General features: G+C 41.3%; 2 protein-coding genes across 13 annotated transcripts; one reads left to right on the top strand and one right to left on the bottom strand.

The window, feature by feature from the left end:
* Positions 1 to 178: 178 nt before the first annotated feature.
* Positions 179 to 23,136, top strand: LOC109632595 (clathrin coat assembly protein AP180-like). Of its 12 annotated transcripts, none has more exons than XM_069514692.1 (23): positions 184 to 741; positions 857 to 1,140; positions 6,326 to 6,468; positions 7,257 to 7,332; positions 7,947 to 8,049; positions 8,170 to 8,263; positions 8,350 to 8,461; positions 8,549 to 8,655; positions 8,739 to 8,780; positions 9,332 to 9,405; positions 10,194 to 10,206; positions 10,299 to 10,429; positions 11,087 to 11,160; positions 11,351 to 11,365; positions 11,898 to 12,068; positions 13,844 to 13,942; positions 15,989 to 16,075; positions 16,629 to 16,694; positions 18,731 to 18,802; positions 19,433 to 19,494; positions 20,535 to 20,618; positions 20,728 to 20,839; positions 21,738 to 23,136. In XM_069514692.1, the coding sequence occupies exons 2-22, from the start codon at positions 1,011 to 1,013 to the stop codon at positions 20,812 to 20,814; spliced, it is 1,842 nt and encodes a 613-aa protein (XP_069370793.1). In that variant the 5' UTR covers positions 184 to 741; positions 857 to 1,010; the 3' UTR covers positions 20,815 to 20,839; positions 21,738 to 23,136. The 12 variants fall into 12 exon arrangements, with proteins under 12 accessions (XP_069370795.1, XP_069370793.1, XP_069370791.1 ...); XM_069514690.1 differs by having other exon boundaries at positions 18,716 to 18,802; XM_069514691.1 differs by having other exon boundaries at positions 185 to 741; positions 15,992 to 16,075; positions 18,716 to 18,802.
* Positions 23,137 to 23,179: 43 nt separating this feature from the next.
* On the bottom strand, positions 23,180 to 26,402 carry LOC109632597 (inactive serine protease 35-like). The gene is made up of 2 exons (XM_020091982.2): positions 26,121 to 26,402; positions 23,180 to 25,548 (listed from the first exon to the last, which is right to left on the bottom strand). Exon 2 carries the CDS (start codon positions 25,542 to 25,544, stop codon positions 24,153 to 24,155), a length of 1,392 nt encoding a protein of 463 aa, XP_019947541.2. The 5' UTR covers positions 25,545 to 25,548; positions 26,121 to 26,402; the 3' UTR covers positions 23,180 to 24,152.
* Between the last annotated feature and the right edge of the window lie 201 nt (positions 26,403 to 26,603).

Raw genomic sequence — 26,603 nt, 5'->3', positions numbered from 1 at the left:
TGCACAGGAGCCAAAGTCACGCTCGTTTTTTTTTTAACCCTTTTGGCGCATCGTGATCCGGGTTTTTTGCTAACCATGTCCACTCCCCTTGAAGAGACGTGCATGCGACGTGTGTCATCCAACCAAGCAGCACCCTCTGGAGGAGGGGAGGAGCCTCCGGTGGTGATGGTCATATATAAAGATAAACCAAATTAATAAATAAACAATTGACAGGAGGGGGAAGGAGCGAAAGGAAATTCCCATCTGCCTTTTCCCCCCTTCTCTTCCAGAGCATCTTGCGCATGAGCACCACTGGGGGAGCGGTGCGCAATTTTTCTCTGTGTGTGAAGCGGCATTTCTGAGCCGGAACGCACAGATCAGTGAGGAGAAGAGAGGAAACACCGCAATCTGACCACAGAGGGAACCATTGCGGGGTTTTTCCGGTCTTTATTTGAATGCACTCCTGCAGGAGGGGAAGCAGCCAAACCTGATGCGCCCTCCAAACTGGATCTTTGCGCAGCCTGTTAAGATTCATTGCATTAGATCATTTTTCTAAATATATCTATATAAACGAGCAGAAGAGGTTCAGTGGTGCAGCATCGTTCATTGGTCCATTTGAGAAATTATTGCTGCGGGCTGAGGGAGCAGCTTCCACCGCCACTTGACTCTTACATAACCGGGTGGCTCGAGCTGTCCAAGGTGCTGAACCGAGCGGTCCGGACCTGGGAACGGGACAAGCCGTGGGGGGATTCACAACCTTGCGTAAGTCCAATCATGTCACCACACACACGATCAACGTGACCGCACGATTCCATGCGAGAATAACACTTAAGTGTGATATTAGCTCATCCTGTGCGTGTTTTTTCCGCCCACACAGAAGGTCACAGGCCTACATCGGGGAGGAAACGCACGGGATCCGCTCGACCGAGCCGCACCACCTGGGTTTTATTCACGTTTATCTTTCTTCATTGCATCGTCCCCTGCTCCGAGACGCGTTTTCCTCAGCTGGTCCATTCAGCGGGAGAGAGAAAATGTCGGGGCAAACGCTCACGGATCGCATCGCCGCTGCGCAGTACCAGCTAACGGGATCAGACATGGCCCGAGCTGTCTGCAAAGCCACCACTCATGAAGTGATGGCGCCCAAGAAAAAGCACCTGGACTGTAAGTGCACTCCTTTCCGCTTCTATTCCTCAGACTGCATGCTCGTAAGAGGCAACAGGCCCCTACACACACACACACGTGCAGAAACATGCACAGGCCACATGCCATCACAGCCATAAGAGCCATTAAGACTAGTCGTTTGTTAATTCCCCTTTGCTTAAATGGGTGTGGTGCCATAATGAATTGATGCAGCCATAGTGGTGAACCCCCTGCTCACCCTGTGTGTCAACCGCCAGTAAAGATGATGGACACTCAGAGCACAAGAGAGAAAGTCAGACAGGAGACAAGTCAGCAGAAAAGGCCATATTTTAAGGTGGACTGACACATAGCAATCACATTTATTGAATTTCTGTGCGTCTGCAAAGTCATTTTAACCTACAGGAATACAGAGTAATGTATATTTCTGTGTACACATTATTTAAAATTCCAAGCAAAGTTGCATATAGGTCACTGGGCTATTGGATATAATCCCGGCTGAATAAAATTATCAAACCTCACAGCTTTATTGACACATCTACACATGACAGCAGGCCCCCCTTATGATAAATCATGATTAATTACCATCATCTACAACAAATACTGAGTCAGACCAAAGCAGCAGCATGGTGCTGAATGCACATGGTAATGATATTAGTCAAGTTGGACTATATGTCTTCTGGTTTGTCTGCGTCTGTCTGTGTTTGGTCGCTGCATGTGCAGGTCTGGTCCTGTGTCTTGGGCTGGGACCTTATATCTTGTGATCCGCTCCCCTGCTGAATAATTTAATAATCAGCCAATGACTGTCTTGCATTATTTACACAGCCAAAGGTGACAATGCTAATGCCAGAATGCGCCAGAGACCATTGTGTCCACCTTTTTTCTGCTGCTCTTGTGGGTTTGATGTCTGTGTCTTTGTCTAACTTCGGACGGTACCGACTTGGACGCTGCTGATGCACAGAGGGATTCTTAGGCCTTTGTGTTTTATTTCCAAGCCAGTTCAACAAGATATATTGTACATACAGCATGAACACGTTGTCCCCCTGAAGGTTTTTAGTCTGTGAGGTTTTGCTGTATCCATTTCTAGGGCGATTCAACAAGCTCCCTGTATGTAGGCCACTGTGCTGCTCTTGCACGTGTATCTCGGCTGCAGGAAATACCTAACCTCAAAAAAACTGATATCATCTCTACTGATACCAACACCAAATCAGTGAAATACACTCAAATAATTTTCTATATTGATATAGCAATTTAGGTTGAAAATAGAAACCAATAATTCAAGTGCTGTATAAGCTACTGCAATGATAAGCCACCTATGCCATTATGTTAGATTTATTTGACAAAAACCTGTCATGAATTCCTTTATCATGATGACACAGTCTCTGACCCTTGGGGGGGATGGATGTGGATGTGCCGGTGCAGTGCAGTTGCCATGTCAACAGATTGTGAGTTTCAGGCTATGGCAGCGTAATGACAGAGGGAGATTGTGACCAGGAAGACGACAAATGACGGCGCTGTCATGTCGAGATTACAGAGACAATCAGAATGAATGCATAGTTCTTTAACCCAATGATTAGACTGAAGAGTGATTGTTGGCGATATGCAATGATGCTTTAGTGAAGTTTCACAAATATTTAGGACCGTTATTGTTTTCTCATTGTATGTGGACAAATTAAAAGAATGAGCATCCTGTAGAGTCTGTACATCCTGTACAGTTATTTCAAAATCACAGGTGCATTTGAAACACTAAATTCTACTCCAAAATAAAAACTGCTGATATGTGTGGAGGATTTTCCTCTGTGTGAAGAGGAACATCACATCTTCTTTTGCTTCCGATGCCTGTGCACGATTTCTTGTAAAACAAGGCCCACAGTGCACACAGGATAAAAACATCATCATGGACTGTAAAACACCCTCTTTTCAATTTCATGTTCTTCTTTATTTTATTTATTTTTTCTCTTTTTTATGAACCAAGCACTGCTCCAAATTTGCAGAGGAAACACGTGGTCCACACAAAGTCGTCTGAAAATAAAGACCCCACAGTTTGTTCACCACCAAAGGCAATAGATCAAATTCATCACGCTATTAATATGCTGGATGTAGAAATGGGTGCAGATCTTTAGATGGAGCTAGGCTAGCTTTTAACATGTGTTTCCTGTCTTTTTGTTAGGCTGAGCTAAGCTAACTGACAGCTAGCAGTAAGCTTTTATGTAGCCTAAAGAAATCAGTTTAATTAAGTGAATTTCTGCTTTAACTTGAATTATTACCACTTATTCATGTGTCCTTGTGTTCTTTCATAATTCAAACCTTTGCATGTTCTTTTGTTTAGCACTCTTGTTTATTGTCTGCGATTTTATGGGTGTGCTTGAATTGTGAATCACACGTTTAAATGGTGTACGCCCTGATGTTAGCATCTTGCTAATAGTTCCACAACAGAATTATTCACATTGTATAAATAGAATAATGATCAGTGCATAAGTGTTCAAAATAAAAGTTTGCTGCTCACAGTTGAGGAGGCAATAATTACTTAGTGAAGGTTTATTTTGGTGACATGTGGTCTAAATAGGTGTGAAATCACATTATCGTGTATGTTCTGTCTAATTTTATCTGGAATAATCGGGCTAATTCTTTGTTGTGTAACTATAAATCTCAATAATAGCAGACAGACTCACTTACACAGACAAAACACACAAACGTAGACTCACACCGTATGAACAGTTCATTATTAGAACTCTCCTGTGGGCCATGGATTACCGTAAGAGTCTTTATTTAGCTCAGCCAATCCTCATTAGACACACACACACACACACCCACACACACACACCCACACACACACACACGATCATATGCACTACATGTAAATGGGTGTGTATGTTTCCGATAATCACAACTAGATTACAGCCCATGATTTGGCCATATGGCAACACATTGAACACCAGTAAACATATATTATAATGTATCTACACACACACTAGTTACTATTGCTATCTATGTTTTTGCGTGTGCGTGCATGTATATTTTGCAATTTCACAGAGAAAAGAGGCTAAAGGAGAGGAAGAAAAAAGAGAGTAAACTGAAAGATAGTGGATGGACATAATCAGAGGTTTGAATGTGAGAGAGAAATTATCCTTTGGAATAAAAAACGCAATCATGGGTAAGAGGTTTTGTTGAAAAGACTTTAACATCTACAGTAACAGAGGCCGTAGTTTAGGAAAACAGATTGATGGTACTGCAGTCATCATTAAACATAAAAGCAACAGACATTAGCAGAGCTGCTGCTGTGTGGCTGTTACCATTTAGTCAAACTGTTTATATGCATTGCAGATAATGATCAGACAGAAATGAGTTTTATTAAAATGCATATTGAAGACATTAAAACGATTTTGAGGCAGTTTTTTTTCAATTTTGTGCAAAGAAGATAAATGAATCTGAGTCATTATACTCAACAGCGCTGGTGACAAAAAGCGCATAATACTGCTGGTGTGACACAGAGGGTGTGAAAACAGGAAAATAAGTGTTTATGTATATGTGCTGTACGGGGGCTGAGCCGGGAGACTAGAACCAGTGATTAGTTATAATCTGTTTACAACCCCCCAACCACCCTAACCTTCCCAGCTTGCCACCCTTTTATGACCTTGGGCAGCCTCACTGCTCTGACTCTCATCTCTCATGTCAACATAACTGGTTCTCAGCAGACCCCCTGCTGTTCCTCTGAGCGTGTGCTCTTTCTCTTCCTTCCCTCGCTCATTACCTTGCTTCTCTGGGTCTGAAGTTTTGTATCTAGCTGCTTGAGGCAAGGCCAAGGCCTGTTCAATACACCGGCCTTCCTCTCCTTCCATTATTAGAGGTACCTGCCAATATTTGCTGCATTCCTATTTGGATATGCTCTTGTTTGTCAATGTCAGGGGGGCAGCAACAATGCAACATCTGCCCTTGAATACGTTTATTTGATGCATGCCAGACATTGGACATTGAGTACTGTATATAGCATTATTCATATACATCCTGTACTTTTCTTGAATATTTCTTTTCTTTGCTTAACCAAACCCTCTTGTTGCTATAACTTTATATTTCTCTTTCTGTGGCCTCACACTCACTGTTTCTGAGATTGAAGAAATAAATTGTTAGATATGTTGATATTTCCAAAGAAGTAGTTGATATAAAGCTGTAAGACTGTGTCATCATCAGCTGAGCAGTGGCCTACTTTTTGAAGACTTGCTCACGTGCTCATTACAAGTGTGCCACTGGTGTCACATTTTGCAAATTTGATTGTCGGCCACAAATTTTTTATTTGTCTTGATTTGATCATTCAATAATAGTGGATAAACTTGAATTTAGTTGCCAGATATGTTTTAGGTATTTTCAAAGTCCTTTTTCGGACAAAATCCTTTACATTCTCGGGTTCCAGCTTCACAATTGAGTTTGGTTAGATTTGTCAGACATTTTAAAATCTTTGGTTGTTTAAAACATTGTCATGTTTGACACAGAAGAGGAGAAAATATCATTCTTTATGCCTTGCAGCTGTGAGGTCAAGAAATATTCCACATACATGTAACTTTAGACCAAAGTGAAAATGTGTCTGAAATAGAAATTATATGTTTCTTGTATTTTTAAAATTAAAATCTCTGGGCAATTTATGAAATTGTGATTCAGTGTTTGAGTGTGTGATCATTAGTGACCAGCCAATGTAACACAGAAGGAGAGATCCGTGTTAACATCCCACTGCACTTGTACAGATTGTGTTCCACTTAGAGCAGTGGTTCAGAGACTTTACTTTAGGAGACCTCTCTATCTGTCTGAGTGTCTGAACTGGCAACCAGGGAGGGGAGATGACAAAGCACTATTCGCTCTCTTTCTGCATTGTCAGCGTGTGCCAGTGTGTGTGTGTGTGTGAGTGGGTGCGTGTGAGTGGGCACCAACATCAATTTGTATTTGCGTCAGGTCCCTCTCCTGGCTTAATATTCTCAGGGGTCTCTGTAACAGCAGCTCTGCAGTGAACATTTAGCTTTAACACCAAAGTTTGATCACAGCTATTGAAATTATGTACGCATAGGTCTACAAATAAACTGACCATGACATTCCTTTACATACCAAATTGTACGAAACTTCCCTAATCAGCAAAGCACTCACTGCCACCAGGCATCAGTGGACAGATTTATCGAACCATTGTATAATTACTAACATTTCTCTTTGACTATGCTTTTTGCAGACCTGGTGTCGGCCACCAACACCACCAACGTGAACATCCCTCAGATGGCTGACACGCTGTTTGAGCGAGCCACCAATGCCAGCTGGGTGGTCGTGTTCAAGGCCCTCGTCACCAGCCATCACATGTGTGTCCACGGCAATGAGGTGAGCGAGCATAATACAGCCCAATCTGGACTGAACACAGTTCAAGCTTTACCCTATTCCATTTTAAATCAGCAGGATTTGACACGTATGAAAGCTACAGTTACTTTCTCATAGAGTATATAAAAGCACTGATCATGAGGGGGTTTGTCATTCTCCTATCCACCTGTTTAAGAAATGTGTTGGTAAATAACTGAGGTTACAACTTTGGAGCGATGATATTGGTCCTTTGAGTGTGATTGTGGTAAAGGTCTTGTGTGGTGCTGTGACCACAATGAAGTGAGTCCCTTGGGTCCAATGTGCAAGCAGCTATCAATGGAATCAGAACCACTAAAAGCTGGAATATCCACCTGTTCATCCACCCGTCATCCATCCATGCATTATCTTTACCACTTATCCTTTGAGGGTGACAGGGGTCATTGGGTGTTTAGTGGTGTACACCCTGAACAGGTTTCCATTGGATCACAGGGCTAAGATACTGACATCCACACAAATGGACTATTAAGAGTCTCCAATTAACATAACCCCAATCAACATGTTTTCAGACAGTGGCAGGAAGTTGGAGGAAGCCAACAAAAACACAAGGAGATCATACAAACACACAGAAAGATGAGATTTAATCATTCTTGCTGTGAGGCGACATAGCTACATAGCTGGACTATGATGTGTTGAAATGTCATTGGAAAAGTGAAGTGACAAAGTGTTAATGTGTTTTCTCTGTAGTAGGGCTCAGATTAAATTCTGTGCTTCACTGCTTTTGACAGATACTGTGTTTTCTGTCTCTTTCTCAGAGATTCATTCAGTACTTGGCTTCCAGGACCTCCCTGTTCAACCTCAGTAACTTTATCGACAAAACCGGCTCTCACGGTAAGAACACCAGATATTGTGCGTGTGTGAGTAGGTGCATGCTTGTGTGTACACATTATGTATGTATCCAGATGAGAATAATCTTTCTAATTATTTTGCAATGCAAAAAGAAACAGCAAGAGATACACACAAATTACAGGAGGGACACACACATGTAACTATACACACAGCTACCACACACTTGGTTTCAAGCAGGTACAAAATGTTTTGATTATGATCATTTAAAAAAGCAGCGTGCATACAAAGTTTATTGAAGGATTAGCACTGATAAATATTTTAAAAATGCACAATTTCACCACCATTCACTGTACTTTACACAACCACATTTATTTTAATGCAATTTCTAGCAAATATTGTTGTCTTGGGACAAGGAAAACCTAGAATATGCATCTTATTACAGACCCCAAAATGCAAATAAAGCGGTTTTCGGTATACAGGCATGTAATCAATGCAAATCCTACATTTAAAAAATCACTGAAGGTGGTACAAGTTAAATTTGCTATCCCTGTTTAAAAGAAATTGGGTTTACATCCTTTCGATGAATATTTAAACTAAACAAAAATGAGCCCTCTTTTGTTAAGCACTTGTTGACATAAAACTATTTTTCTATTTAGGCTATGACATGTCTACATTCATCAGACGGTATGGACGATACCTGAATGAGAAAGCTTTCGCCTATCGCCAGATGGCTTTTGACTTCACCAGAGTCAAGAAGGGGTATGTTAACCATGGTCATCACTGTCTGTGCTGTTTGTCACATATTGTCACTTATCATGAGCTACACCCCATGGCTGTTCTTATCTGTGAGGAATATTTATATATCTAATCTTCTCTCAGTGCTGAGGGCGTGATGAGGACCATGACCACTGAGAAGCTGTTGAAAGGCATGCCTGTTCTTCAGACTCAGATTGACACACTCATGGAGTTCGATGTAAGTACAATTTAGGCTTATTTTAATTGACATTGTCACGTGATGACGGTTTAGTCACTGGTTTTGTCATTGGTCTCTCCTCTCAGGTTCATCCCAAGGAGCTGAACAACGGGATCATCAATGCTGCATTTTTGCTTCTCTTCAAGGACCTGGTCAAACTGTTTGCATCCTACAATGATGGCGTCATCAACCTATTAGGTCAGTAAGTGCATGAGTACCTCTTGCCTGGCAACCCAAGTATCACAATGAATCTGAACTGGCAAACCTCTTGTGCTCTTTACATAGAGAAATACTTCAAGATGAAGAAGAGTGACTGTAAGGAGGCCTTGGAGATCTACAAGAGGTTCCTGACCAGGGTGACGAAGATTGGGGAATTCATGAAGCTGGCTGAGGTAGGGGAGTCCTTCAAATACATCCATAATTATATATATAGTTGTGTGGTTATGCTGATTTTTAACTCTGTTCTATTCAACAGACAGTTGGAGTTGACAAAAATGACATTCCTGACATTAACTACGTAAGTAAACACATGTCATGGCTCTACATGTTTATTGTTTGCCCGCTGGAAGGATTGAGATAAGACTATGATGCACATGAATGCCACCCAATCCACCTCTCTCCCAAACCGACACACACACACACACACACAAACACACACACACATCATGTCTCACCCACCACCATCTCCCCAACCCAGTGTCTCCACCCGGGGGTAGTAGTGGATCTAGCAGACTCAGATGACGAAGACTGTCCTTTTAAAGCTCTGGAGGACCCGGTAACCATGGAAACTGGGAATGCCTTGGTTGAGCGTGTGTTTGCAAGATGGAGTGTCAGCATGTTTAATTTAATTTGACAAACACAAAAAAATCTAACGTGTGTGTGTGTGTGTTTGTGCATGCATGTGGGAATTGCAGTGACATTTTCCGGCGCCCTGTTACTCTCAAAGCTTTAACACTAGTTTTTCTATGGAAATAGAAATGTAGGCTACACATGGACTGAGAGTGTGACCCAGAAAACATGTAGAAAGGATCATTTATTTATTACTCCCAGTTTTGATATTTTTGTCAGGCTCCCAGCAGTATCCTCGAGTCTCTGGAAACACACATGAATGGTCTGGAGGACGTAAAGGGTGGAAAGAAGGGGTAAGAAAATGTTGAATAACATTTTTTTTTTACTCTCAGTTTGACACCCAGATAACAACAGAAGTAAATGAGGGTGACACTGAGGAAACTCAGTCCTTGCTTTTCATGAGCTGTCTCACTACAAACTTACATAAGTGAGAGAAATGTTGAAAACAGAGCATATAGCATAGGCTGCTATATATCTATAATTTCCGTTAACCCTTCCTCTCTTTTATCCCCCATTTATGTTCATTTGGACTCACCAGTGAAGGGTGAGCATACGCTGTATGTTTAGTTACCTAACTACTTAGAAAACTGTGTATTTACAGCCATTTCCCTCCCTAAGGTGAACGTACACATTATTCACATGTGAATTATGCACCACAACTACTGTAACTATAAGTTCACATGTGGAAATGTGTGTATTGATGTGATCACGTGTGTGAACTCTGCAAGAGACACATGTTTTGATGAACAGTAAGTCACCACATGTGTGTTCCCATCCTGACATGCAGTGTGAATTGGTATGTGAAGGGTTTTGTTCCAAAGTTTGAATTACTGGTCGCACAAAGTAAGAATACTTTAAATTGTGATTGTGATTGTGTATGCATCGGACATACAATATGGTGCTTTGGAATTAAACTCTCTTCATATGATCACATATGACTCAACCTGTCTTTCATATTTGTTTGATTTCTTCAGTTTAGACTTTTAGACATAATAATAGATCCATCAAATAGTTTCCAGTTTTCCACACATACCTGTCCTTTTCAAATCAAGCACTAACTCCTCCTCTTCTACTCTTTCAGGTCTCCAACAAAGGTATGATACACCTTCGATGTACTCTTTATTTTTTCTAAGTTGTTCTGGTCTGATGCACCATTAAAACAGGGTTTCCCTCGTCTATCTTTCAGGGATCTCCGACAAACAACGTGTCTCCAACATCGACTCCAGCCAAATCTTCAAACGCTGTTCCCACACTGCAGCCTCCTCCCGGGGAGAGTGCTGGTGCCGCAGCTTCAGCGGCTCCTGAACCAGTTGAAGAGTAAGTGACTGTTTTCTGTAACCTCTCTGTGTCAGGTCATCTAGGGTACGCTACACATTGTTGCACAGAATACTTAAAACGTTATAAAGATAGATAGCCCACCAGAAGTGAAGTCAAAACTTCACAATCATTACTGCACAGACTCTATATGAGCAAAATGGCAGCATTTGAATTATATATTAATTATTTTGGCTTCATTTCTGGGTAGTGAGAGGTGAAGATGCGTTTATATACAGTTTTTGGTAGTAGCAGATCATTTCTGAGATAATTTGTGTCATTAATTTTGACTATAGGTTGCTGAGTCTTCTCAAAATGATTGGATACATTGCCATTATATTGTAAACAGACATGGCTGGTCCACAGAGGATGAACCCAATTGACAATTAGGAATCCACTGACTTCTCCTCTGGTGCCATGAGGTGGATATTTTTGGTTTTGAGTGAAATGTTTAATAATGAATCTTCCCTAGGATAAATCAAACAACTTTAATCATCCCTTAACTTTTGCTCCATCATCAGGTCAAGGTTTTTACGTGCCTAATACTTTGGTTTATTACCAATTACCTGTGCAACTAAAAATCAACCAAGCTGAAACGAGAACAACAGAAAGAAAGAACATTACATCATTCCCTCTCCTTATTTCTTCCCAATTCTACAGTTCCTTGTTGGACCTGGATCCTCTGTCCTCCTCAGGTCCCTCAGCACCATCAGCTGCCCCCACATCTTGGGGAGGTAAGTCTTCCTCCTTCATGTCAAATCACATTCATTTACATTGTATTGTGGATGTAATCAAAATTAATTTACTTTTATTGCAGTCCATCTTGATGGATGAGTTTGTCATTTGAAATGTGTGCATTTAAATTAACTCTTTCAAATTAAGTTTAATAAAATATGTATTTCCTCCTGTATTCTGCTTCCATAGATCTTCTTGGATCAGGTGAGTGTCACTCTTTGCTTCACCTCCAGCCTCTAGCATAGACCTCAATGTAATTGATTCTCTTTTTCAACCAACTTTAATGACGTATCCTGAAAACACCATTAATTTCAAATCCAGAGTTTTCAGATAGTCATGACTGTACCAGTAGGACACTGTTACCTCCCTGTTTGTCTCCTCAAGCTGTTCTCTTTAGTCTGAGTGGTGTCTTTGTTTCTCTCTGCCTTCCCTCTCCTCCCTCCCTCCACATATTTCATTGTCTATTTTTGGTTTTCGATGGGGGCTTTTTTGGTTGGTTGTATTTTATTTGTTGATTATGACCGGATGGTGTTTATTCAACTTTAATTTGGTTAAAAATTATTATTTTTATCTGTCGATTCCAAACGATCTAATTTGTGTTTTAATTTGGATTTGACCTTTGTTTCGGTTTGGTTCACTGTCCTGAACGGTGACTCAATTGGTTATTTTTGTTGTTTTTTGGGGGGGATTTGTTTTGGTGCCTTTCTTTTGGGATTTCGAACGTTGGTACTCGCAGAAATGGGCGATTCCTTGCTATCTGAACCCACCCTCACAGCAGAGCCCGCCCCCTCCTCTGCAGCAGCAACGCCCACTCCTGCAGCAGCAGAACCCGGAGTCTCTCTAGCTCCTCCCACTAGCACAGCAGCTGCCACCTCCCCTGGCGCCGCCAATATGGATCTGTTGGGAGGTCAGTGAGCTTCCAGAAAATTCTCTATGAAAGAATCACTCTGGGAAGCTCAACCCTAAAGACATCATGCAATATGAAAACACACACATGCATGTACAAACACAAAGAGTTTGTTGACAGAACTTTGCTGTGATATTGTTTTTATCCTGCAAGCAAAGTTACATTATCAACTCCAGTCAACTCCTACTGATACACTGATGCACACATCCATCATTCTCAGCTATCTCAAAATTTTACAGCCAATAGGTGTTCAATACAAAGTGAATAAATAAGTAATGGAATAATGATGTTTATAAATTGTGTAAAATTTAAAACAAACGAATCAATTGTAAACTAATGTATATATACAATATAGCCAATATTCAACTCAACACATTTCAATTTTGTTTGATATTTCTCAAATTTTGAAAACGTCCTTTTGCAAAACTCTGGTTTTCCCCAATAACATTCTGACTTTTTGTCCCTTTTATTTCATATTGTCACTTTGTGGTATTCTCAACAGCCACAACAGCCTCACCTTTTCAACTAAGCTCATATCGCCTTCCTCTCTTTCATGAGTTGCCATATTTTAGCAGTTAGTTCCTCTTAGTGCAACAACAAGTAACTTAACATAACATAACTTTGGCCATGTGTTAGTTTCACTAATTGCTTTGTTCGTTTTTTATGTTGTTTTTCTTGTGTTAGGTGAGTGGAAGACACATTTACACCTTGGTGGACAACAACGATATATTCAAATTCTATTCTAATAATATTCTAAAATTCAAATTCTGAGACTAGGGGTCATTGTTGTAAAATAACACCACCGGGAAAGACTGTCTTTGTGTCTTTCTTTAGAAAATGCCAAATGGAGCTGACTGCTGTAAAATTGGCTGAAACAGTTATAATAATATAAAGTGTCATTGGGGAAAATGGCCTCATGAAATAGGAGCAAATGTTTGATGTAAGGTTGTTGAATAAATTCAAAAATGTATACTGTAAAAGTAAGAATGGTCAAAAAATGAGTATTATTTAGAAGTTATTCAATAACCACATTGTGACTCAATACTTTGACAGATTCTTAGGGTCACTTGAAGTGGAAAAAACTGAGATTTCAAGAATAAAGTCATAATCTTATGAGACAAAAAGTTGTACATTTACTAGAATAAAGTCATTATCTTACAAAAATAAACAATAGAAAATAAGCAGTCATGCATTTCTCCTTATATTACAGCATTATTCTTGAAATCTCCCCCCACACACCCATATGTAGATACAACATTCCTCTACAATTACTTCACAAACTGAATATTTATGGTGATGTAATAATGTACAGCCAAACAATCTCGGCCTGCACGCACACATAAGCATACTGCTAAACTCATTCTCCACAAGCTTAGGGTTTGATAGCCCGGCATGCTTTTCTTCCATCTCAGTGAAAAGCAATTCTATCAAACCCTGTCACGTGGATACAGCTACAGATGGCAGCTGTAACACTTGTAGATTTCAGGCTTAGTCTGCTCTTGGTGCACTAAAATATTCTTTGCTGTAGTGCCTCCTGTCTGTATTTCCATTTGTCCATTCACCTGTCAGTGTCAATGTCATGTATCAATGCTGCTGTACACTACAGTTCAATACTTAATGCAACAAGTGCTGATTACTTTCTATTTCCTCTTTAAATACTGCAATCTTACCTTTATTTTCCTTTCTCTTCTCCTCCCTGTTTCCTCTTTATCTCCTTATCTGTCTCTGTCTATCTGGGCATCTCTGTCCTCTGCTGGGGTTTGTCTGAACCTCAGATGCCTTTGCAACACCTGCACCTGCCACTGAGGCCTCTGCAGCAGCAGCCGAAGGTGGGGCTGCAGCTACGTCTGCCCCAGCCGCCAACACTGGAGCTGGTGGGTGACTGAGAATCTGTTTGTGTGTGTGAGAGACTTTGTGTTTGAGTCAGTGGTGGAAAGCAGAGTTGCTGTAATGGACGTTTTTACCTCCAGAGAGAAACGCTATAACAGTTTCGAAACACAATAACAGTTTCCCCTCGTTCAAATTAAGCAAACCAACTGCTGGTGGTATATTTTTATTTAAGGTGACTTTTTCAGTCTCTCTTTCCTCCAGTGTGTTAGTTGATTTTTTTGTGAATGGAAAAGGTCTGCAAAGTCAAAAAGCCTAAAGTTTGTGGTAAAGTGAGCTCCTCTGCTCCTGAAACACCTTATCAGTTGTGGTCTATGCTTCTGTGATATCAATACCTCAAATTAGCATTATGCACACCTAGCGGCTATTCTGGCACAAGGCTGACTTCTTCTACACACACATGTTGGTCTGAGCCACTATGAGGACAGTGATGTGTTCTGAACTTTAGATTAAACAATTTCAAGTAATAACACAAATTAAAAATATGAATCTGAATACGATCATATTATGTCTCCTTTAACATATGGACAAAGTGGCTTCAAATTTACCTCTCCCTCTCTTACTTATTTAGCTTCAGCTTCAGCTCACTGAGTCAAGACCTAAAATGTAGGACTTATTACATTGAGTATCACAGCCATGAACAAAAAGATGTTTAATAACTTACAGAACAGTGTGTGTGTGTGTGTGTCTCAAGATCCACTATTCATTACTGCTGGTGTTGTCTTGACAGTGCTATTGTTGTTACCAATGCGGACAATGCTCTTGCCTCTTATCTTTCAGCTTCAGAAGATTTGTGCTTTTTCTCTAACGGAGAATGTTGCCAGGGGCAGTTGGTGGTTGTAGTTGCGATTAGGTTGTTGTTTGTTTCATAGGTTTATGGACTGTGAGGGAATTTCTTCAGTGTTTCGGTCTCAAATCTTTTCGCCCTTTTAGCGTCAACATGTTTGAGCTCTGCACATCTTCTCCTCCTATCAGTCCCCTCTTGTGCTTTTTCATTTCTCTCTCCTCAGCCTTCATGATTAGAGCAGTATTTTCATCATCATCATATGACACATTGATTTTTATTAAACCAGACTGTCTAACCTTTCCCCCTCCCTCTTCATGTGCCACCCCATCCCACTTCTTCCCCAAAGACCCCTTCACTCCCTCAGACGGTAACATCAGCGCAGCGTCTGCAGGTGTAGACCTTTTCGGCATGATGACAGTGGAGAATAATAACCTGGGTAGCTCGCTGGAGGCCTGCTTTAGCTCGGTGGTGCCCCCGCCCTCCCCCTCCCCTTCCCCTTCACCGCTCTTCACCTCCACATCCAGCACCATCACCACCATCGCAACCATTTCAGCTCCCATAGCCCCCAGCGCCGCCAACCCTACGACTGACCTTTTAAGCGGTAAATGTTAGCGATGTGTATGGTTCTGATCTCACTGTCTGGTCGTATTGACTGGCATCTCCCTGGCTCTCTAGCCTGCCTGCCATCCTCTCCTCTGCCATTACCCCTCTTTTGTTCTTCTTTATTGATTTCATCAGACTAACATGCACATGCTGAAGGCCTCTTTCATTTCACCGTGGCTGCTGTGTGTGAACGTCACCTTCATTTCAATGTGTCTGAGAATTTTAATATCCCTGTCTTCGGGTGCGCATGTGTTTGTAGATCTCTTTGATTCCATGCCAGACCCAAGTTTCACCAAAGCAGACCTCGCTCCTAGTGTTGACTTGTTTACAGCAGGTATTGCACCCAGTCTGCCATCTCACGTGTGTTCCCTCTCTCATATCCTGTCTTGCCGTGTGTGTGTGTGTTTTTTTCTCCAGCTTTGTCCTTGGCTGTGATCAGGGAAAGGAGATTGCTCTCTTATGGGTCAGCTAAAAGCTATTGAGCTGTCTGAACGGTTTACTAAATCACTTCGACCTCCTCTCCCATTTTCCAGCATGTACCGCGTGCGCTGCATTTGCAGTTGATGAGTGTGTGTGTATATTAGCGTGAAGTTGAGTGTGTGTGTCGAGGCTCTAAACATCATCTCCACCTTGCCCTCCCCAGCAGATGTGTTCATCTCCCCTGACCCCATCTTTTCCTCCGCTCCCCCATCCAAACCTGACACGGGAGCCATCATGAACCTGTTTGGTGGTGGGTAACTCACATCACGGTCTGCTCTCACTCAGATTCCCCTGTTCATGAGAGCATCAAGAAGAGAACATAGAAGGAAATGTTTGAGACTGATACCACCGTTGTGTCTTAGTTTAAACTTGTAGATTGTCTTCTTGGTGGGAAGTTCATGAAAGTATAACAAACAGATGAAGCTTGGTCATGTTTAAATAGTTGAATTATTTATGAGATGCAAGTAATGACTCCAGATTTTCATCTTATCTTTTATTTGTTGTTCTTTCTTCTTTATCTTAAAGTGTTATGATGATAAAAAAAAATTGTAAATGCTTTTTTGTGCCTGTTGAAAGAGTGTGTATAATTCCAAAAGCAATATTTGTCAGTGGTAAAAATGAATGTGATTCTTTATATATTTATCCTTTCTGCCTTCCTCTCTAATTCTTCACACTTTTGTTTGGCATTACCAGTGTGAAGCTGGAGGCTGATTAATACCCCTTCTTTGCCCTTATGCTGCGATGGAAACTGCACTTTGTCCTGGCACGGTTATGGTTTGGTTTGGTTTGCGTTGACCTGCCAGATTCTACAGGAGGAGACGCCTCAGCTGCTGCCGCTCCCGCTGCCCCCGGTGCTGAGCTCATGTCAGGTAAAAAATCCCTCAGGTGTAAAGTGCCAGCTTGCATGTATATGTGTACAGATGAGGGCATATCAACATGAATATGTTTGCATGGACACCAATATTTCCATATTAACCCAATTAACTAACCCAATTAGCTGATTTAAGTCAAACTTGGAATAATTAATAATCAAACTAATACATGTGGAGTGTTCTCACCTTAGTCACATTGGAGATTTGGAGTCGCATCGACATACATACATGGACATACAGTAACCAACAGCTTGGTGATACAAAAAGGAATTGGAGATTTTGCAAAATTAGTAAGAATACACCCAAAATTGTGTCAGCATTAAACTATGTCAGGTTGGGTTTTTTTAAAAAAGCAGAATAATGTTGGACGTAATAGCCTAATCAGTCATAGACTACATGCTCTGTAACATGTAAACATTTAAATAAAATGTATGAATCTCTATTACCACCTCATGTTAACACCATAATCCAAATAATGTCTTATTCTGAATAAGGTCAATTGTCTGAGTATTGATGTCCATGTTACATATTTCAATATCACTGAAACGCACCACTGCAGATATTAATAACCCATTAGTAATCGCATGCGCCGCAGTTGTGCGTCTGTCTTAACATTATATTAATATATGGTGTAATTTAGAGCCAGTTTCTTGACATCTTTAATTTGATTGTTAACAAGCTACTGTCTCTATTATATTTGGTAATGAAATAGTTTGTCGTTAACTAACCTTCATTAAATCGTATTGTATAATTAAATTGTATTCCATATTAAGTTTTTTTTTTCTAACGAGTGCTTGTTGTTGTGTGTTAAAGTCTTATGTTGTTAAAGTCCTATGGCATCATCATTGCATCATAGTCCCACTGTTGTTAGTCTTCGGGGAACTCCATCCTGTCTTCCCCACATTACGGGACTGTTCAATTGGTAACCATGGTAACGGCTACCTTTGCAACATGCGCCCTGCTCACCTGGTTCCTGGTCATCTCCTGTCCTGTGCCACTGGCTTCCATGTTGTATAACTGATGGTTGCGATACTACTGCTTTGAGGCGTAACTCTTTCTTTCCCCCCTTTTCTCTGTCACTGGTGCAATAACATCTCATTGTTTCATTATCACCCGCTCCTTTAAAACCTCATTGCATTTTTTTCTCTCTCTCTCTCTCTGGCATCTCTGCTTTTTACTTTCCTCTCTCTCTCACCCTCTCCCTCTCTTTCTCCATCTGGCTATTGGGCTGGCTCATTGCTTGCTTCCTGCCATTTGATTGGGTGAGTTTCCCTTGCTCTTTAACACGCTAATTTCCCACAGTGCACTGCTGCAATGCAGCACGGCAAGCTCAGCTGCACTGTCCCTTCCACCACCAGATGCGTGATGCTTACAAAGTGACTGTGAAGTAGCAGCGATATTTAGCACTTCTCTAGCTTCATTTCAGCTGCAGTGCTTTTGCCTTAATTCCTCCTGCACTCATACACATACAATGAAAATATTAATATTTATCCACACCCACTGAAAATGTTTTATTGACACCGAATATGATGTTAGGATTGTGATTTATTGAACATAAGTATAACAGTTTGTCACAGTTTGTGGTAACAAATTCTACTTTATAATTATACCAGACACTTTTAGAGTCAGATTTGTTCATATTTTTTGATTCGTGAATAGTATCAAGGAGCTGACACTTGTCTCCTGCAGCAGAAATTACAATATGAAATACTACAACCATTTAACTGTCAGTCTTTTTACAGACTATTTATTTAAATGGTGTTTTTTCATATAATTACAACAAAATTGGCAATTTAACTGATTTCTTTAGAAGATACTTTATGTTTTATCACTCCCCATAGCAGTTCACATTCCAGTGCTCCTCTCCTCTCTCTGTTGTCATGGAGACACCTATTGGTTGTCATGGCAATGCCTAGTAGTATGCTGCTGAGCGTGAGGATAGCCTGCATTGAAGGATGCTAATATCTCCCTTCGTCTCCCCTCAACTCCCTCCCTCCCCACCCTCTTCCCTCCTGTAGTATTTGATGGCCTAGGAGATGTAATGAAGCCCACTGTGACTCCTCAAGCAGGCGATGTTGACACCTCTATGGCTAACATGGCGAGTAGTAAGTAGTCATTTAGATGTCGTAGATACTGATTGAAAGAAAGTGTTATGCATCTTGAGAAATAAGCTTTTTTTTAGAGCAAGGTAGGAGATCAATAAATTCTAGTCTCATGCCTGGGCCTTAAATATGGATTTAGAGCAGGGTGGTGATAAGCTTAGAATATCTTATATTGAGAACAGGCGGGAACAGCTGGCTTGGCTTTCTCCAAAGTTCTAAAATGCTCCTTCAATCAAAATTTAACCAAGAAACAGGATCAGACAAACACCACTTTCTTGGTGGACGTAGCTACCTCGAAGCTTATTCAATACAGATACAATATGTTTATTCATCAACTTTGGAGAGAGTCAGGCTAACTAAGTCTTTATGCTAAGCTACAGTAAAATAAATGTCTCCTGGCTCGAGCTCTGCACTAAACTAACAAATGTGACTGGTATTGATCTTCTCCTCTAACTCTCAGATACAAAATGAGTAAAACGTTTTCCTAGAATGTTGAACTACTCCTTTAATTCACTTGTAACTTGTGCATCAAGTCCTGTGTGTTAATAATACTGTCAGTAAATGAAAACAGTGATTTGCAGTACCTCTCTTCCTCTTTCTTTCTCTCTCTCTCTCTCTCTGTTTTTGTCTCAGATCTCTCAATGGGAACCACAGCGGCCCCTCAGGTAGCTCCCCCCAGTTGGGGTGCTCCCATGGTAAATGTTGTCTGTGTCTTATAGCATGGAGTGGAGCCGCATGGCAGCGACAGACAGGGCGTAACCTGTAGCAGCAATCGAAAAGCATTATCCTTCATCTGGCTCTCCAGGTTCCAGTGCCTCATTACAGAGCTCTCGGAAACTGAGGTGTTGTGTTGAAACGAGACGTGTAGCATAACTCTGGTGGAGTTTATTTAAATGACACATCCTATTGAATCTCTAACAGATCACATGAGCTGCTAGTAAATGAGAGAATTATCAAAAGCAGGGGCAGATATTTAGTTTTGAGTAATAACATTCAATCTGCTCCAAAAAAAGTTTTTATATTTCCGCAATATGTACTGGAGAGTGATGAAGTGGCAAATTAAGAAGCTGTTGCTTGGAAACAGCTTCTTCTTCTCTTGAGTAAAGCCTGATAGCGTCCAGGAAAGACACCGGCTGGTTCTCCCTCATCGCTGAACTCAGTCTTCCATCTACAGATTTGCTTCTTTTGGATATTTCAGTCGTCTTTTTGGCCACAGTACTCTCGTGTGAAGGCTTCCTGCAGCCAGCTTCCTCTCTGCACTTTAACTCCATGCATGTGTGAATAGAGGATAAGAGCTCATAGGTTAAAGAGGGTTTTTGTTGTGTCGTGTTTGTCTTTATTTGGTGTGCTCGTCTGTTTTCACCATTACTTTTGTATGTTGTGAATTGTGTACTCTTTGGTTATCGGTGTGTGTATACATTGCTTTGCAGTGTGTGTCTGTCTTCTATGTAGTGTTGTAACATCCCAACTCCTCCCCTCCCTCCCCTCTCCTCCCCTCCCTCCCCACCTTTAGACTATACCAATGGGTGTCCCTCCTTTTATGGGGACTCACCCCTGCTTCAGCATGGTAAGACCACCAGTCCAGTCCAGTAATGTTCCTATACTAGTCACATGGACATTACTGGACACTGATGGACAATGACCCCCCCTCCCTATAGGTGTCCCTCCCTCCCCTCTGAAGGTGGACGCTTTGTCTCATTTTCTCTTTTTCCTTTTGTCCGTATCTGTGTGTAAGCCCGGAGCACCGGGTGTTGGAGCTCCCATGATGCCCATGGTGAGGCCAGGTTTCCCAGCCACCGGAGCGACACCCGGAGCACCGGTAACACGCTCACTCTTAAATGGATTAAATACACATGAATGACACATTCATATCTATACAGCTGCTGTAACTAAAGAAATGGAATTGCTGAAAGTAATTGTGTCTGCAGATGTCTCCTGGAGCGGCCCAGAGCCCCAGAAAGCCTCCACCTCCCAGGAACGCTCTGGATGACCTCAATATTAAAGACTTCATGTAGACGGACTGGCCCGAAACCCCCCAAGGTAGACATGGCATGTCTTTACATGTTTTATGTTGTATCATGCTGAGCTGACAAGACTAATGTGCGTTCATCCAGTGGTTCCTTTGATATAAATATTGGATCACTAAATGAATAAAAGGACAGATGTTTTTTGTGAAATACTTGATGCAATCGACTCTATAAATATCTGTAATGAAACAATCTTAAAAGGGACATTTTCTTTTTCACTACTTCACGAAAACACTTCACCCTTGTTAAAGTAAGAAGATCTTCACTTTCGGGCAGTCCTGTCAAAAGTGAAACAATAAATTGCTGGAGAGATCAATGTGTAAGTGTTATATGTTGTAGTGCAACTGATGCAGAGGACGGTGGATATTTGAGCAACTGGACTAACACACAACTTGAAAAGTGGGATGAGTAGAATGAAGGCACATTGTTTTGATTGTGTTATTAAAGAGCTCCTGACAAGTAATAATTGATTTCATCTTGTGCAAACAAAATAAGTATCTTGTTTGCTCAAGATAATTGGCTTGTGGGAGCAATAATATTTTCATAGTAAAGGCATAATTTGCTCATGGACATGGCTGTTTTTATAGCTTTTAAGAGCAGCAAGAATTTCATTATGTGACATTCAAAGGTGAAAATAAATCTTGGCGAGGGCACAATATATTTATCGAGTTCGAACAAGTTAATATTTTGCACGTACAAGATAAAATATATCACCATTTGGAAATTAAGAGAACCAAAGGGTTATCTATTTAAATTGTAACTCTACTACCAGTAACATATGTCGGACATAGGCCCCCTGTTTTTTGGGGGGTATTTGTTTGTGTTTGAGTGTGAAAGTTGAATAATCTTTTTCAATTTATGTGTTGGGTGGGCTCCCATTTGGACCTCACTGTTTCTCTCTGTCTCTGCAGGTTTATTGTATCTGGAGCTCCGTGGATGTGGACGTCTGCACTTCCCCACTGCCTCCCCTCCATCACACCACGACCCCTTCAGCCAACCAGCCATCACATCTACAACCGTTGCCCTCTGAACTCCCACCAGCCACGACCCCCCTTAAAAAAACAAACCCTCCCCTCCTTATCTAATGTTGTAGCACAACTGTGAATGTGAACCCTAGATACAGAAAACAAAATTCAGTTTATGTGTGTGTGGGTGTGCGTGTTATTCAGTGTTAACCTTTACTTAATATACCACTGGAAAAAAACGAACAAAAAAAACAAATTAATGTGTATTTAGATTCATTCTGGATATCTGCATATCAGCTGACTTGGAATGGTGGATATATGTTGGTTTCTTTGCGCATCTCCCAGATGAGGACTGTGTTGTTAAATGTGGACTGTGTTCAGTGTGTGTAACTTCACTGGCCAACCCCCCCACTCCCACTCCTTAACCCATGTCATCCAAACTAATACTGAGCTATGTTTATGTCATTGAAGACTTGGTTGTTCCTGCTCGGCCATCCATCCTCCCACCTGTTATTAATCCAAAATGTACCTGAACACAACTTGCAATCTAATTCTGGACTTCTCTTTGAACACATCTGGTTTCGTTTTAACTTTATGGTTTTGTAGGGATCGCACGAACACACAAAAGTTTGTGAAATGTGTTCAAATCGACATATTTTAAATGATAGATTATACATATTTTCTTTATTTTGAGAATATACAAAAACGTATCATATATTTTTAGTTATGTCAAATTATATGGTTGAGAAAAAAAGGCAAGTAGACTCAAAACCGTTCCCTCCTTCTTTGTACATATCTCTCAATCTGTAGTCGGGAGTCAGTATTGAATGGAAACTTGTGTTTACTGTTCCGCCCTCTGCTGGTGTGGAGTGATTTTGCATTGTAGCGTGCAGCACTGGTCAATCTAGGATGCATCCTGCAGAGTGCTCTCTCAGTCGCCATATGAAATGACGAAAGAGACAAGGAAGCATCTGATTGGAACATGGCCTCAGTCCTCTCCGGTGCATCTGTTCATACACTGTCACTGGAAGTCTTGGGGACTCAAGTATACGCTGGATGTTCTGTGTGTTGTTTCTTTCCAAAAGTGACTGTATCTTAATCCATTGTGGCATTAACGACGTGTTGAAAGAAAAATAAAGACGACTATGACACATGAAATCAAAAAGAATGTGGGTAAATAATGTTTGCCGAGTATTCATATGAAGGCTGTGATGTTTTTTTTGTTTTTTTAAAGTTTTATTTTATTTCGGGTTATTATGGATGGCATCGCCCTATCTCCCTCCCTCCCCCCACCTGCATGTGAGTCCAAATGAGATGCAATAAAAGAGAAATACACTGATCCAAACCATCCTCACGGCTCATCACTTATCTCTGGTCTGCTTGGTCTCTAAAATTCAAAATTTTTATTTGTTGTGTATTATCAAACAACACAAGACATTATACACACAAACACACAAAACAATAAGATGTTGTCTTTCCTTTTACATAAACTGAAATTATGGAGGTTGTAATCTTTTTACAGCTTGTTGTTCAGATGTTGGTGTCTGTTTGTGTTACCCTTATTTTTATTTTGTTGTCATAAGAATGTCAGTACTAACCACATTAGCTGAGCTATGAAATACAAGAATCCTGAAGATGGAAGATGATGAATAACATAACTTAGAAAATATAAATTAAACTTATTATCAATGTATAAAGTTGCCAGTAAATTACTTAAAGTGACAAAGAGAAAAAATATCTTGGGTTGCTGACACAAAGAACCAGACCTCCATTGTCCACCAATAACACAACAAAAATCTGACCTGTGTAGGTCACACAAACACACACACCAGGTTGAGAGGAATTGTGGGAAATGAATTTGACAAGGGAGAAAACCTTTTTGGATTTTGTAATTGTCCATTGTGAGTCCAACAATGTTAATGTACTGAAAAATGGGTGGAGTACCGTTTTATCTTCAGGTCAATATTTACTACTATATTAATGCATATCCCAAATAGCACTTATTATATAGTGTAACTGTACAGGAGATATATATTTTTAAGCATTCTTCTTCTTGTAATTTGCAGCATAATGTTGCAGTTATGTTGATTACAGTAAATGATGGGTAGTCTTAGATAGAGGTTTGGTTTGGAGGCGTCTCTATTGACAGTTTCAGTGCTTGAAGGAGGCCATTTTGGGAAAGAAGGGAGGGAGGGCATGATGATGTCCTATCCATATAGTGTACAACAATTAGAAAACATTGCAGTCACCACATGAGAAAAATACCTACAGAACTTTCTTAAGACCAATTTCGGGATCTTAGAGTCCTTTAAAAAGTGACGTCAAATCTTTTCCTCTTTGTAGATCCATTGCTCTGGAAGTTCAGACCTCTTTGCAGAGATTTGGATCTCCGTGGATCCAGTGACAAATCTGGGCATATTTGGCCGGAGTGATCCTAACGGCAACGTTAAAGTCCCTCAGCTCACCTCCTTCCACCTCCACCCACCGATGGCCTGAGAACACTCCGATCACCCTCCTCTGCCACTTCCCTTTCCCACCAGCATCTCCAGCCTCCTGCCTCAGACGAACATAAACACCGGCGCCAGTTGCACCAGGCTGTGCGTCGCACCACTGGTACATCAGGTTGTCGGACTCCTTTGCCACTGAGCAAAAACGATAAACCACCTTCTCGTCTCCGCGCCCGTCCAGCAGGCTTTTGTCTGCGTCGTAGCCTGAGAAGTGGATCCTTGCCAGTGGAACGGTGGAGGGAGCCACTCCGAGTGCCATGGGCTTCTGTTTGACTTGTCGTTTTAGCTCCAGAAGGGCGTAGTCGTAGTCAGAAGAGACAGAGTTGATGGAGTCCTTGCCGTGGATCCATCCTTGAGGGATTTCGGTTCTTTTAACTCGCGTCCAACGGAAGACGGGTTGCTTCCTCGGTTCGATGCTACGTCGAACGCGGCTGAGGCCTTTACGTTTCCTTCCTCTTTCAATATTTCCAGCACCAGCTTCCACATGACCTTCCAGCCTTCTTCCTCTGCGTCTCCCATTTCTGCCTCTTGCCACATCTCCATCTATGCTATTCTTCTCCTCACCTTCCTCCATGATCTTCTTATCTCCTCTTTTCCCACCCCTCTGTCGCTCTCCTCTTCTCCGTCCTCCTCTTCTTCTTTTGCTTTTGAGCTGCAGCACTCCTACTTTGAGGCTTCTGGCACTCTCCAGGTAGTCGGCGCCATCGTGGATGCAGTGTGCCGCCGTCAGCACATGTTTTGGGGACACCAGGACTCCAGAGCAGCCGGTGGAGAGACGAACTGCGGTGGAGAATGGGTAGTTGGTGATAAAATGTGAGTCGGAGATTACGAAGCGTCCGTCTGCTCCGTAAACCTGTCGCTTCCTTCTTGTGTGGATCTCTGAGTGGGCTGGCATTCCTGTGGACTTGTTATCAAAACCTTGCAAGCTGATATCTGTATGTGTACGCGTGCCGTTCTCATACATTGTCTCATATCCCAGAATCCTCTCTTGCTCCATCTGGTCTACAGGTGGTAAGTTTTCTTGACACTCGATCCCACAGAGCATCTTTGCATTGGCTTTCTCCTCATCCTCCTCCTGCCCTCTGAACGACAGGGTGTTTAAAAGCTGCGTGTGCGTGTCCAGCAGCACCGGGAGGCTCTGCCTGGTCCACCTGTCGGACTCGCTGCCTTCATCTTTGGCAAACGCTCCAGAAAGTGTGAGGGCGGCTGCACAGAGCAGCAGATACTGAAGGTATAGGAGGCCCATTCCACTGGAAAGAAAGAGACAAGGAAGAGGAGGTATTACTCAGTGTTGAAAAGAATTAACCTTGCAGAACTGTTTTAAACAAATAATAGAGAAAATGAAACAGCAATGAGTCCATCAGGACCAGCAGGCTCTTTATTATGACTTATTAAGCCAGCAGAGGGCGCACAAGCTCAATTTCTGAACAAATCTCTTGGCAAAAAAGTTTGTAATGTCTGTGATGTCTTTTTTTAAATTGTCAGGGTGTCTGCAACTGAACAAACGGTAAAGGTAACATTGTTACACTATTACTGCTGAAATCAATCAATCATCTGATAATAATGGAAGCTGGGGTGATATTGTTATTACAAATGATTCAAAGACAGCTAGAAGTCAAATATAATTCAGATTATAGTGCAGATTAATGCAGAAGAAAATAGCTTTAGAACATATGAGGAGAAAAGCTATAGCCTAGGGTTGTGTGATTTTATTTTGTAAAGATTCTAACTTTGTGCATCAATGATACAAAAATTGCAAAAACAAAAATGAAGCAAGAAATATTATTTAAAAAATAAAAAATAAAAATAAAAACTTTCCTACCTGCAAACATTCACAAAACTCCCCTGCAACTTCCAGTCAATCTTCTTCTCCTCCTCATCAATAAGAAATTCTCTCAGTCCAAACAGCTTCCAGAAGACTGGCTTCCATCATTCACTGGGCTCCAAAAGAAAAATATGGAGCAAGTAGAAGCTGCAAGATCCTCATAGAAATCTACATCCTCCCACTGTGAGGCAGGGAGAAGAGACAGCCGGGCGGACAGGGAGGGGAGTGTGTGAGGTGGGAGTCAGGCTGGAGGCTGCAAGCATGAAGGAAGGTTTTTATCATGTGACGACACTGCATTTCAGGTCAAAAGTGGAGCCATGTGGATATGAATCCTGTTTTTTTCCCCCTCTGTAAATATTTTTACAACACAGGGAGTGAAAAGACATTAATTTAGATGTAAAGCTATTTACAGAGGAAAATGTTGCCTTTGAGTGTGTGTTTATCTGGTGCTTTTAGATTTATGTCAGGTGGTGTTTGAAG

The sequence above is a fragment of the Paralichthys olivaceus genome, chromosome 19 (genome assembly GCF_024713975.1).
Source record: "Paralichthys olivaceus isolate ysfri-2021 chromosome 19, ASM2471397v2, whole genome shotgun sequence".
Classification (NCBI taxonomy): domain Eukaryota; kingdom Metazoa; phylum Chordata; class Actinopteri; order Pleuronectiformes; family Paralichthyidae; genus Paralichthys; species Paralichthys olivaceus.
This window is presented reverse-complemented; position numbering and strand designations above follow the sequence as displayed.

What these genes read in the sequence shown, in the direction of transcription:
- LOC109632595 (XM_069514690.1), top strand. Translation starts at nt 1,011, where the DNA reads ATGTCGGGGCAAACGCTCACGGATCGCATCGCCGCTGCGCAGTACCAG. An exon ending in AGCCGCCAACACTGGAGCTG is followed by an intron (nt 13,943 to 15,988) that starts GTGGGTGACTGA and finishes TGCCCTCCCCAG; the next exon opens with CAGATGTGTTCATCTCCCCT. An exon ending in CCAGTTGGGGTGCTCCCATG is followed by an intron (nt 19,495 to 20,534) that starts GTAAATGTTGTC and finishes TCTGTGTGTAAG; the next exon opens with CCCGGAGCACCGGGTGTTGG.
- LOC109632597 (XM_020091982.2), bottom strand. Translation starts at nt 25,544, where the DNA reads ATGGGCCTCCTATACCTTCAGTATCTGCTGCTCTGTGCAGCCGCCCTC.